This window comes from Sorex fumeus, unplaced genomic scaffold, assembly GCF_029834395.1.
Source record: "Sorex fumeus unplaced genomic scaffold, SorFum_2.1 ptg000008l, whole genome shotgun sequence".
In the NCBI taxonomy this organism is placed as follows: Eukaryota; Metazoa; Chordata; class Mammalia; order Eulipotyphla; family Soricidae; genus Sorex; species Sorex fumeus.
Window position 1 is genome coordinate 55,458,223 of NW_026606065.1, and position 14,048 is coordinate 55,472,270.

A 14,048-nucleotide genomic window follows, 5' to 3' on the forward strand; every position below is an offset into this window, starting at 1 on the left:
GCCATCTTATTATCTCGTTCTTACTTTGGAGAACCCGGCAGGCTACGGAAAGTATCCTGCCCACACGGCAGAGTCTGGCAAACTTCCCATGCCGTACTCAATATGCCTAATACCAGTAACAATGATGGGTCTCATTCTCCTAACCCTGAAAAAGCATTGAATATGGTTCTTTTAAAATCTCAGGGCTAGGAAGAAGGAGACGTTACTGGTGCCTGCTTGAGGCAATCAACAAACAACAGGATGATCATGATCGTGATCAAAAACAACATCAAAACAGGGGTAGGGTACTTTCTTTCAAACAGCCGACCCAGATGATTCTATCCCTGGCACTGTATATGGTCCCCAGAGCCTGCCAAGTATGATCCCTGATAGCAGAGCCAGGAGTAAGGTCTACACACAGTTGGGTGTGGCCCCCAAACAAAACCCAACCCATTAACCAAAGCACACAAATGACAAAAATAACAAATGCATTGGACTGTAGATGGCTTAAAGGGCTGCAGCACATGCTGTACAAGCAAGACCCCCAGAATCAATCCTTGGCACTGCTTGGTCCCCTGAGCATTAATCAATAAACACAGCAGGGTGTGGTCCAAATATGCCCCTCCCCGCAACAGCCAAAAAAAGCCAAAGGACTACTCTGCAAAATGAATGCAACGAAAATCCAAGTCAAGCTTAATAATAAAAAGAATAAAAGATCAGTGACATGAATCTTCAATAAATAAATAGGTAAGTGAAGTCGTAGGTGGGTGAATGAACTCAGGTCTCCTATTAAGTACTATTAGAATGGGTAAGAAACTTTTTCCTAGCATCAAATGCTTCCTTCTTGTAGGCAGGATGTTTCACCGGGGGCGCCCAAGAGGGGGAGCGGGTGAGAGCCCTCCCTGCCTCAAGGAACCCAGCCCGAGCAGCCAGAAACATCCACAATTTAACTGCTGCCAAGCTCAAGGCAGCTAGCTCCTCACGTGCTTGGACCGAGCCTCACATATGAATAAACATATTCCTGGACACATCATAAAACACTCCCTACCCATTCTCCAAAATTACCACACCACATTTGATGGGGTTCAGATAATAGGCAACAAATCCGAGGGAAATATACATATATATATATGAATATATACATATTTTCAGATATATATACCAAAGCTCACATTACCCAAACTTGAACAGCATGTTAGTGATATCCTATAGAATGTCTTAATTGTTCCTGCCAAAACAGAATAATCTTCACAATGTTTTCTATATGGACACTTTTTTGTAAGCATGTTCAGCAGTTCTTCATAACAGACAATATGAAATATATTATTTTGGCTGTATTTTATGACAGGGATTGGGGCTTGGGATGGAAACCCTGGTGGGAAGGTGTGATAGTGTTGGGACTGGTGTTTGAATATTAAATGTAATCAAATATTGTAAACTAACATAAAAAAATTAAAAAAGAAAAAAAAAAGACAGACAAAGATGATGTAGAAAGTCCTTTAAAACTGCATCTATCAGGGAGTATGGTGCCACCAGCAGGTCAATCTGTACCTGTGAGGCGAGTGCATCAGCAGCCTGATGGTGCCTTCAGACTTCCAGATACTGCAAAATCGCTGCTGTGCCTTGGCCAGACCCCAAAAACTTGGGGCAAAGTTTACCAAGAAAGTAAATGGCCAAGAGTTAGGTATGTGGGAGACACACCCACAAACTACCTCTGGTTCAGCTATATAATTGGAGGCAAAGTCTCTATGGTTCCTGATCAAATTGCTTAATGGCCATGATGCCAGAGAGTCAGAGACACATCTCTGAATCCAGTGGCTTTTGGCAGATGTGTCTGGTCCCCGCAATGGGTTACCGGTGCCAGAACACCGCAGTGAGGAAAGGGTATTGTCCCTCCGCCTGCTCCCCCTTGGCAGCTTGGTGGCCGCCATCTTCCAGAGGCACTGGATAGTCAGGTTTGGGCCCACAGTGACAAGACACATGGGGTCTCATGGGATGGGGGTTGAGACGGCCCTTTCCTCCCCACTTCAACGAGACTCTGAATCACCACCCACAAACGTTCTCCCTGGCTCCTGATCAAGCTGCTAAATGGCCATGACCCCAGAGACTCAGAAACAAATCTTGGAACACAGTGGCTTTTGGCATAAATGTGTCCAGACTCTGCAGTAGGTTACTGTCACCGGGCCACCCAAGGGGGGAAAGGGTGCTGTTTCTCCACCTGCTACCCCTCAGCACCTCAGTGGCCACCATCCTCCAGAGGCCATTGGACAGTCAGGTTTGGGTCCACAGTGACAAGACACGTGGGGCCTCACAGGATGGGGGTGTAGCCGGCCCTTTCCTCCCCACCCCAATGAGACCCCGAGTTGCCATCCACAACGACCTCTCTTAACAGCCATGATCCAAGAGACTCAGAAACAAATCTCGGAACCCAGCAGCTTTTGGCAGAAATCCCTCCAGATTTGTTAAAATTTCAGAATTCCAAAATTGTGCAGCCGCAGTAGTAGACATAATGTTATTCATAACCAGCAGTAGAAAACAAATTGTCTATTGTTGCTTTTCAGCAGATCTGAGTGTTGGGATAAAATCCCAAATAATAGTGGTGGGTCTGGTGTCGAAATATTGAATGTAATCAAAGTAGAGAGAGAGAGTAATGTGGAAATCATCTGCCCCACAGGTAGGGGAGGGTATGGAATGGGGGGTATGCTGAGGGTTTTAGTGGTGGAAAATGGGCACTGGTGAAGGGACGGGTTTTTCATTGTATGACCGAGACTTACACCCGAAAACTTTGTAAGTTCTCTCATGGTGATTCAATAAATAAAATTATAAAAAAGAAAAAAAAACTGCATGTATCTAGGGAAAAAAAAGAAAACAACTATATATGTCTCAGCACAGCTGTCCTCCAACTAAGCACTACTGATCTCATCCACTTATAAAAAAGATCAAAATGAGACTCTCTCATTCTAGGTATTTCTCACCTTATTGTCCCTCTTCCTCTATACCGGGCCTTACACCAGCATGTCTTTCTGATGCCCCTGGACCATAAAAGCAATATCCTCATGATACTTTTCAACTCGACGGCAAGTGTTTCATTGGTTGTTTTCCCTAGGACTTTGCTTCTGTCTTGTTTTGTTTTGGGAGCTACAGCTGGGGGAGCTCTGGGCTTACTCCAGAAATGAAATTCATAGCAGGTTCCCGCTCAAGAAAACTCCAAAACTCACACTCCATAAATATGTTGTTTCACACTGATTTTTGTAAGCTAAACTGAAACATTTTTTTTAGCACACTCACATTTATTGGAATGCTTCTCTGTAAGCTGTTTTCCTTCATGATCTGTCCAAGGAGAAGGTACAATGACGTCTTTCGTGAAAAACTGGGAAAATTTAATTTGCAACATTTAGCCACAGATTCCCCAAATATTAAAAGATAACTGTATGGTTATAAAATAATTATCAAACATGCTACTTGCAGAACTTAGTCACATTTAAAATTTTAATACTCATAACTTTACATAACCAAAGGTTTTTAAATGGAATAATTTTAAAGCATGTATCTTCTATATTTCAAATCAACACTGAAATTGAAGCATGTAAATTAAGAGCATTATGTTGCAAATATTTAAAACTTCCCCCTCACTTTTTTGTGGAGAGGGGAGTGGATTGATGAACTAAAATGGAGGGGTTGGAGAGACAGTAGGTACAGGTAAGGTGCTTGCCTTGCATGTGACTGACCTGAGTCTGACCCATCTGGCATCCCATATGGTCCCTCCTAAGCACCTCCAGTAATAATTCACGAGTACAGAGCCAGGAGCAACCCCTGAATTCACCAGGTGTAACCCAAAAACTAAAACAAATAAATAGAGACCGATGTATACAAGAGACCTAGTAAGAATGATGTACTGGCTTTCAAGATCTGATGATTACAGTTCTCGAGAAATATTGTGTTCATTGTTAAAGTCAATACTTAAAGTTACACTATATAGTCACAATTAGATGAATTATACTTAAAACAAAGATGTAAATACATAGAATCTTCACCTGCAAAATATTTGAATACATTTACCACTATCTAGTGTTTGGTTTGGGCTGTTTTTTGGTGCTTTTTTGTTTTTGGTTTCTGGACCTGACTTACCAGGTATACTGGTACTCAAGGGTTAGCCCTGGCTCTGTGACCAGGAATTACTCCTGGTTGGGCTCTGGCGATCACATGGGATGCCCGGGCTCGAACCTAGGTCTGCGCAGGTAAGGCTAAAGCCCCACTCGCTGCACTATCTATGGCTCTGACCCATCTACTCTTTTAAATTATGTCTTTTGTACGTACAGGAAGGAACACCTACATATAATGGTGGGGAGCTTGAAACTGGCGAAGGTATAATGTTGGGTAGCTTGAAATGGGAGAAATTGGAATATTTGTGACACAAAAGATAGCCATAATCAGGAGAAACCCATGCTCTTCCCACAACCAGGGCGCTGTTGGTTGACTACTGATCAGCACAAGGTGGTATGCCTCACGGCCAGGGCTTCAAATGGAGAGAGAGCATCTGTGGACACATCTTTCTTCTCTCACTGCAGACAGAAGAGTCTACTTGATACAGCATTTGTTCCTACTCTGTTTGGGGGAACAACTGGAAACATTTCCTTTGTGTTTTTCTACGCATATAGCAAAGTAATTAAATGGTCAATAAATAACATGAGAAAATAGATATGACAAAAAGAGGCCATAGATGTGACTCATTGGGAGGATATGCCATATATGCATTCAATCCCATGCACCCCCTTACTACACCCCCACAATACATACATATAGAATCTAAATATTGTATGAATAACAAAGGAGGAACAGAGATGATACAATTTCCAGGATAAAAAAAATATAACATACAGCAATGTATAATGCAGTCAAAATGAAAATTTCAAATTCAAAAAGTAAGAAGAGATTAAAGTAACAAGAGCAGCATAAATGAAAGAAATTTGATAGCCAGAGTCACAGATAAAAAGAAAACAGTGAACACTGAAATACAGTTGGTTCACGGTCACTGTCACGGTCCTCCCGTTGTTCATCGATTTGCTCGAGCGGGCCCAGTAACGTCTCCATTGGAGACTTTGTTGTTACTGTGTCTGGCATATCGAATACGTCACGGGGAGCTTGCCAGGCTCTGCCGTGCGGGCGAGATACTCTCGGTAGCTTGCCGGGCTCTCCGAGAGGGGCGGAGGAATCGAACCCGGGTCGGCCATGTTGGCTGCGTGCAAGGCAAATGCCTTTCCGCTGTGCTATCGTCCCAGCCCACAGTAACAGTTGGTTATAAAGAAGTAAAACTGGTGGTACCCTAAAGAGAAACATGGCAAAATCTACGGAAACTGAAAATTCACAAAGTCCAGACCTAACAAGTATATTTCAGATTTGCATAAATGTGTTCTATGTGTATTCATTGTGGCATTATCTGTGACAGAAAAATATCAATACAACCCAAACATGTATCTAAAGGGACTGGTTAGGTTATGGCACGTATATAGAAAAGAATTAATATTAGGAATGCTATTACTAAAACAACGTAAAGGTCAGGGTGTGTTTCTTATGAAAAAAAAAAAACCTAGAAAAAATTATCAAGAAAAAAGCAAAATGTGAAACAGAACAATAATCCTATTTGCTTAAAATATTTAAGGGATATGTTGTATATGCTATATCTAACATATAACACACACATAACACATATCATCTGAAAGCATACAAATGTTATAGTAGTCCCTTTGGGGTAAGGGGACACACCCACACATGCTCAAATTAACAGGTACTTTTAGGAAGTAAGACGTGGGAATAAATGCTCATTTTCATTTTCTATTTTTCCTTTGCAGTTTGATTTTTTTCATTCTATTTTCAAGTATGTAATATATATTTTGCTCGAGCGGGCCCAGTAACGTCTCCATTGGAGACTTTGTTGTTACTGTGTCTGGCATATCGAATACTCTCGGTAGCTTGCCGGGCTCTCCGAGAGGGGCGGAGGAATCGAACTTGGGTCGGCCATGTTGGCCGCTTGTAAGGCGAACGCCCTACCCGCTGTGCTATCGCTCCAGCCCTATATATATTTAGAAAATGATTTTGTTTCTGGCATAGTAATCCTAATTTTTACTCTGATCTCATTTTACTGTTTAGCCTGCTAAATTTTCCTTTCGAGGTGCAAATTCTAAAGAGAGCACATTTCACAATATTGTGGGAAACGGGAAAGAGGCTAAGGATTATTTAATAGGAAGAATCAAGTGACCGGATTAGAATGAGCGGTTCGAAGCTACTCCGAACAAAGCGGGTGAGGTTCAGCAGAGGAAAGTACATAAAATTATGTTCTAAAAAGGCTTCATCTAAAATAGGAGGTGACAACACATACACCAGAGAAATGGATATAGGGTCCGGAGTGGTAATACAGCAGACCAAGAGCTTGCCTCGCCAACACAGGTTGGAACCCCGGCGGCCCAAGTGGTCCCCTGAGCACTAGCAGGAGTGATTCCTGAGTGTAGGAGTAACCCATGAGTATCACCAGCTGTGGCCCAAAAACAGAAGAAAAACATAGATGCAGGAATGCCAGACTCTCCCACCGCCTTTTAATACAGCACGGTTGAAGACTTTTGGGATCCAGGGGAGCTGAGGAATGGAGGGAGGCAGAGAGGGTTAGAGAAGAGAAAAGTGAAAAGGAAGAAATGTCGATAGGACAGAGATGTGATGAGGAAACCCCTACACTGCCAGCCCTTACCTTCCCTCTAAAAGGAGCTTAGCAAAGAAGCAGAAAGTAAAAATACTTTTTTTTTGTTAGAAAAACAAAACCTATCTTTGTAAGATCCTTCCAAAAAGCATTTAAGCAAGTCAGCAACAACCACCAACACTAATTTAGATTATAAAGATCTGAAAATACCCAACTAGACTTCTTCAACTCCAAAAGAATCCTGTGTCAATATTCTGAAGACACAAGTAGAACCAACAGCGCAAGGCCTTGAGAATGACGAGACAGTGGCTAAGCCAGTATGGACTAAAGAGAATTTAGTGTAGGGGAGTAAAGCTCTCGCCGCAGTTATTACAATAGTATTCAAGTACGTGGAGAAGCTTTGGGCCATGGGAGCCCAGTGCGGACACTTAAGATAGACAGTTAGAAGACAGGTAGGCAGGAGATTGGGACAGCAAAGGAGTTGCAGGAACTCTTCCTAAAAGATGGCATTCATGCAGAACTGATGCTTAACTGGCTTAACCATCAGTAACAAATCCAAGTTACCTCTTCAATGGCTTTTTGTCTTTTGTCTTCCACATCTTTATCTATTCTATAAAGAGATAAAGAAGAAAACAACCATGCCATTACTTTAGCAGATTAAACATCGTAAATAATAACCTTTCAACAAAATAATTCGCTTTGTCAAAAACCGTAACTGTTCATTTCATTTCCCAAAAAAAATGGCATGTGGCAAATAACTCTGTTGCTGGGCTGACCTCCCTCCCCTTCATTCCATTTGAGTGGAACCATGTTTTCCTTTAAATAGCTTTACATTAAAGTCATGAAATGTGCTTATAAATGGACCGACATGTAAAGTAGCATGTTGAGTGAAATGAGTCAGAAGTAGAGGGGCAGGTATAGAATGACTGCATTCATTTGTGGGATTTTATACACGCACACACAGACATATATATAAAATTATGAGACTAATATCCAAAGTGAGTGTAAACAGGGGCCAGGAAGACAGGTCAATGGTTGGAAGCTTGCCACAAGAGTGTGTGTGGGGTGAAGGGCACAGGTAAAATCTTCCATTATCTGTATTGCAAACCATAAGGCCCAAAAGAGGAGAGACAGAAGAGAGAAGAGAGGCGAGGAAAGGGGGGGGGGGGGGGAGGAGAGGGGAGGGGAGGAAAGAGAGAGGGAGGGAGAGAGGGGGAGAGGGGGAAAGAGAGAGAAAGAGAGAGAGAGGAGGCTGGAACAATAGCACAGTGGGTAGGGCATGTGCCTTGTACACGGCCGACCCGGGTTCGATCCCCAGCATCCCATATGGTCCCCCCGAGCACCGCCAGGAGTAATTCCTGAGTGCAGAGCCAGGAGTAATCCCTGTGCATTGCTGGGTGTAACCAGAGAAAAAGAGAGAGAGAGAGAGAGAGAGAGAGAGAGAGAGAGAAGTGCCTGTCATAGTGACAGAAGGTGGGATGGGGGGGTATAGGCGCAGGAGGGAAAGTGGGACCATTGGTTGTGGAAAAGTGCACCGGTGAAGAGATGGGTGTTGGAACATTATATGACTGGAATCCAATCATGAACGACTTATAAATGTGCATAACACTGTGATTCAATTTAAAAAAAATAATAGTTGGAAAACAAAAGAAAAAAAAGCTTTACATGAGTATAACTTTTAAATTGTTATTAACAAAATTAATCTGAATGAACTTTGTTCTTTGATCACCGCAAGCAATTCACTGCACAGCAATTTTAATACTGTTCAGATGCTTTCTCTTCAATTACAACAAATTTATCATAACTACAATTTTAGGATAAACTCACTCTGAAGTAGAAGAAAAGAAACTATCATAGCAACAGCTCCAGTAGGCAAAATGATTGTAAAATACCGTATCAAAATAAAAAATGCCGTCCATGCATGTCTTTTCCCACCTTCGACACTAATTACAACAACCCAAATTTATCATGCTAAGAACTAACATAAAATACTGGGTCCCAAGAATAAGGCATCTTCCTGCTAAAGACTCTACAGTGAGTTTGTATCACAACCTTTTCAGCTGGTTCTGGGAAGGAATAGTGGCTTTCCATTAATAAATGGGGAAGACTTATTATTTTGACTTTATAACAACTTAAAGCTCCTTTCCTTCAGCATGTTTCTTGTATTTTTTTTTACTACCATAACTTATGCATGATCATACGTGTCCCAGAAATTAAAGTCGGAGGGGGATATTTTTAAGTAAGGACATCATAAGTAAATAGACCCCACAGGAAATGATAAAACCACATGCCATTGTCATTTGGAGGTTGAGAACCTCCTTCTCTTCACCTTGTCATGGCCATGTCAGTCAAAATGACAGCGCATACAATATAATAACAATAAATAATACTAATAGCGTAGAAGCATTAGCAAACTCTGCTCAGTATTAAGAAACTACTGCTTCATCAGAGGGGCTTCTAAGAACCTGATATAGTCAGGTGGTTAATAAATACCTCATCTCTGACAGATAATAGTATCTGTGGTTAAATACACTCAGTAGATCAGACAAAATATAAAGTATATATAATTTGTGAGACAAAATATGGGCTCATTTTTGGCTTATTCTTTTCACTTTCTCTTCCAAAGATATCGATATATTTATGTTAAAAATTTGTTATGATCTATATTCATCCCATTTCCTTCTCTGTACCCTGAATAGACAATATTATGAGTTCTCATCAATTTTTTTTAACCAAACCCAGAGAGGAAAGGCTAGGAAAAACAAGACTAACATTGGGAGGATTACCTCAATATGGAGTCTTTGTGGGAATGAATTCTAAAGTTAAAGGAAAGGGGTTTTTTTGACACTTAGGACCAAAAACTTAAAGTTGGTCATAACAGCATTAATCAAAAATTTTTAAGAAAGTCTCATAGGGACTGGCACGATAGGGCAGTGGGGAAGGCTTGCATGTAGCCAACCCAGGTTCAAGCCCAGATACATATGGTCCCCCTGGACATAGCCAGGAATGATTGCTGAGCACTGAGAAAAGAGTAAGTCTGAATCCAGCACAGCTGGGTATGACCCAAAACCTAAAAATACAAATAAATGAATAAGTAAAATTGAAAATTTTAAAGTTCCTTAAACAATTAAAGTGCACTGCTACCTAACAACTTGTAATCAAAAACTAGATTTCCTTTGCCAATGATGTACAAGTTCTCACTATATTAAGCATTGATTAGCAGTACAAATTTGAAGTTTACTAGTACTGAGAAACCTATACAGCACATCCTTAAAGCTGCTTACTCCACAGCTGATTTCAAGACAAAGTAATTTAGATTTCCCAAGGGTCCTAAGTGAAAGTAGGATGTCTTTGGAAAAGCTCTCAGGTTACTACTGCATTACTAAATGTTACTAATACATTTCCTTTCACTTAACTGGTCTTAACTTTGTAAGGAGATTTCAGGTTTCCCCAAGGGCAAACAGCGAGGCAACAGCACTGTGCTTTATCCAACACCAACAAAAAAAAAACAAAAAGAACTAAAACAAAAGGAGCCCTCTAGATAAAAAAAAAAAATGCAGAAGAAACCACAATCATGCAAGAAAGATACCAATCTCAAAATGTGCTTCCATCAATCAAGTTTAGGGACGCAGATTAATTCCTTAAGTAGCACCAGGAGAAAGTACACTGTCTCTAGAAGGAGGACTTCAGGATTGGAAAGACACTACAGCAGGCAAGGCACTTGCCTTGCACACAGATGGAACCTGGGTTCCATCCCCGGAACCACCCATGATCTACCAGACAACACCAAGAGTGATCCCTGAGCAGAGTCAGGTATGGCCCAGAAAAACTTAAAAAAATTATTAATTTCTTATTAAAAATAAAAGAGAAAGAACTTCAGTTCAGTTTTGGAACTGTTGATAAGGGAATTGTACTGGATAGAGTGCTTTCAACTCACTGCTTAATTAGCACTGCACTGTAGCCCTGTCCTCCCATTGCTCATAGATTTGCTCGAGTGGGCACCAGTAACGTCTCCATCGTGAAACTTGTTGTCACTGTTTTTGGCATATCGAATACATCACCGGGAGCTTGCCAGGCTCTGCCGTGTGGGTGGGATACTCTCAGTAGCTAGCCAGGCTCTTCGGGAGGGATGGAGGAATCGAACCAGGGTTGGCTGCATACAAGGCAAACGGCCTACCCATTGTGCTATAGCTCCAGTCCCACTGCTCAATTAGACAGGAAAAATATACATAAAAATTTTTCTTCCCTAATAACTTTACATTTAAACATATTCAGCTTTTGGTATTTCCCACCTGTTAACTCAAAGCATATTATAACACTTAGGCACAAGAAAGAAAACTTACCGAGAACGACTTAAATATAAAGCCTGACGATGAATGTCTTCTGGGTCTATTTCTACAGGATTTATTACGGCTAGTTGATCAATAGACCATCTAAATTTCTCCGGAGTCTTAACAAAAGAAAGGAATCTTTTGAGTAAAAGCAAACTAAAATTTTTTATCAGACGCTAACCAATGGATTAAAAATAATGTGAATGCTTATAAAGATTTTAAATTAATTTAAAATTTTGCATTTACTATTAAGTGGGAAATGGTAATGAAATCATACTAAATCAATTGACTTGACCAGATTTTCAAAATTCTGTTAATACAGAAAAATCACAAAAGGCATACGCAGTTCATAATACCAGTTATGTGACATACCCATAAATAAATTTCTTAGCAGTATTAAAATTCGTTACTTTCAATAATAATGAACCAAAATTACAATTTTAACTAGAGAGTATCAGAAAAAACTCATAAAATAGTTGTCTTTAAAAATATTATTATCATCATCATATTTTTGTGAACTAGGTCTAAAAATCCAGTCCTAGAATCCATACATTCTAGGCTTTGAGGATTAGGTCACAGTCACCCTAGTATTTATTTTTATTAAGACTTAACGTTTCGCTAAGATCATTAACATTTAACACAATGCAATTATGAAACAAGCATTCAGATTACTAAATCTAAATTGATTAACTGCAAAACCTGATCACTGTTCAACCTGACACACAGAAATATGTGTGGTAAACAGTTACCTAGTTTGTGTTTTCTCTAGGTAGCTTACTAATTTAAAAGATAGAACGTCAAAAAGGATAACTGGTCCATCCCCAGCAATACTCAGGGGGTACTCCTGGCTCTGTGCTCAGGGATGACCGCTGCCACTGCTCAGGGGACCATCTGCAGGGCTGGAGATTAAATTCAGGTCAGCTGCATGCAAGGCACTACCTACTATATTATCTCTTTGGTTCATTTTCTAGTAATTCTATCTACATCTTATGGATAAAGTATGCATATGTGTAAAAAAAAAAAAAAACCTCCCCCAAGGTAATCAACAATTGGTAAAAAGAGCAAATGTGAGATCAAAACTTCGATACTACCCTAAAGAGCCCTTCCCTTCCATAGGGAGGGGTGAGCCCATCAATTATTGGTTCTTAGGCTCAACTACTAATGGTAGCACTTCTTTTCTAGTTGTTAGTTTAATCACGTACGGCTCATAAGAACGGAAGTTGGATGCTTTTTATACAATCTGCAGGCAAAAAAATCAAAATCTTCAAAGCAGAAGTGTTTTCTCACACAAAAATGAAATAAAACTTAAATTGTAGTGTCAAGAAATATAGCTTTATAGGAACACTGTCATATTCTTGTATGCATCCAGCCTGCGGCTATTCGGTGCTATAAAACAGGGTGAGTCTCAACATATGCAAAGTCAAAGTATTTTCTTCTCTAGACCTGGCTGAAAGTTGAAAGTATGCCCTCCTTGCGAGTAGTCACATCTGATTTGTTCACTGCAAAATCTCTAAGTCATGCTCTGTATCTGAAATATAGCACTCTTCAAGTAATATTTCCTATATGTGAATAGAGACACGACCTTTCTAATATGGTATTAACACATACATCACCGACCAGATTTTCTAGCTACTTCTCCAGGCAGAGGAAGCTAAAACGTTACCTATTGAGTTAAGAAAAACTAAAAAATCTTAAAAAAAAAATCTTCCAGCGAACTTATTGTTGGCTCACCCACTTACAGCTATTGTAGCCATTAAACCGCATTAAACATCAAAATTAAAAGACCACATTCCAGATACATACTCCCCATGATAAACCTCCCCTTTCACCTCTTCAAGCAAAACATTCACGCCTAAAATCACTTGCAAGAATGACTCACTGGTAACTTTGTGGACTTAAACACAGAAGGGCTGGAGAGAGTCTGTTCATGGAGATTGCAATAATCGCCAGGACTTTCAAAGGGATTTAAAACAGGAATCCTCCCTGGAGTCGCCGGTGTTATTTGCATTCTGGATTCCTTGGCATCTCCCATAGCCCTGAGAGAAAACTAACAACAGCAACAAAAAGAAACAGTAGCATGCACAAAATAAAGACACCAAACTCCACCGGCATCCACGTGTGACCATCAAAATGCATTCAACCCCGTTCTCAAAAACGAATGGACCCAAAATCAAACTCTTGGGGAGCCTCATCATTTCCCCCCACCACCCGCCCGGGCCAGAGAAGAGCCACATCCTCGTTGCTCAAGGGACCCTGGAAATGACCCGGAGAGCCGGAGGAGGCGTCAACGATGCCACTTTGCAGAAATGACGCGCCCAGAGAAATCACAGAGGGTCGACCCCACCGAGGAGCCGCGAGCTCCGTCCAGTCCGGCCCAAGGGGCCACCCGAGCGCTTCTCAAACCTCCGAGCGGGACTCGGACCCGCGAGATTCCCCGCAGCAGCTCTGGACGGCCGAGAAGGTCCCCCCGGGCCGCCGCCGCGGAGGGGCGACGAGTGGGGGGGCGCACGAGCGGGCGCGGGCACGGGGCCTCCGGGGCACGCCGATCCCCACCCGGAGGGGGCTGTGGGGGGACGCCCACCGCCCGGGGCCGCACCCCTCGGACGCGCTCCCCTCCCCGAGCGCCCCGAGGCCCGGCCGAGAACCGCGCTCAGCCCCGGAGCAAAGAGGGAAGGGCCCACCTCTGGGAAAGCCCAAGCGCAGCCCGTTTCCTGGGGGCTACGCGCCGGGGTCCCCCTCAACACCCCCCACCCCCGGTAGACCTCCCTCTTTCTGGAACCCCCTCCCCCGACTCTTCCACCCACCTCCCACCTGCCACCCCAGAGCCAGCGAGCGGGAGCACCCAGAACCGAGCATCGAGTGACTCCTCCAGCTCCAGCACCCCCCCCAAAAAGTAATAAAAAACAACATACCTCGTGTTGTCTAACATCAAAGAGAGGCCGCCTCTCCCCACCCCACTCCCCAAAACATTAAACGCCAGTCCGCAGAGCGAGCGCTCCCGGGGCCAGGGCCGCCCACCCCGCGTCAGGTCCCCCCCAGCACGGGCCGGC

The 14,048-nt window shown here is 42.3% G+C and overlaps 1 protein-coding gene across 1 annotated transcript in view; it reads right to left on the reverse strand.

The window, feature by feature from the left end:
• The window catches only part of BORA (BORA aurora kinase A activator), a 32,847-nt gene extending 19,806 nt beyond the window's left edge, over window positions 1–13,041 (reverse strand). Inside the window, exons 1-4 of the mRNA XM_056109931.1 lie at window positions 12,878–13,041; window positions 11,011–11,117; window positions 7,232–7,277; window positions 3,268–3,349 (exon numbers count right to left, since the gene is read on the reverse strand). Of these exons, the coding sequence (XP_055965906.1) occupies window positions 3,268–3,349; window positions 7,232–7,277; window positions 11,011–11,117; window positions 12,878–13,030 (388 nt within the window). The 5' untranslated portion in view covers window positions 13,031–13,041. The remainder of the gene's footprint in view (window positions 1–3,267; window positions 3,350–7,231; window positions 7,278–11,010; window positions 11,118–12,877) is intronic.
• Window positions 13,042–14,048: the final 1,007 nt, after the last annotated feature.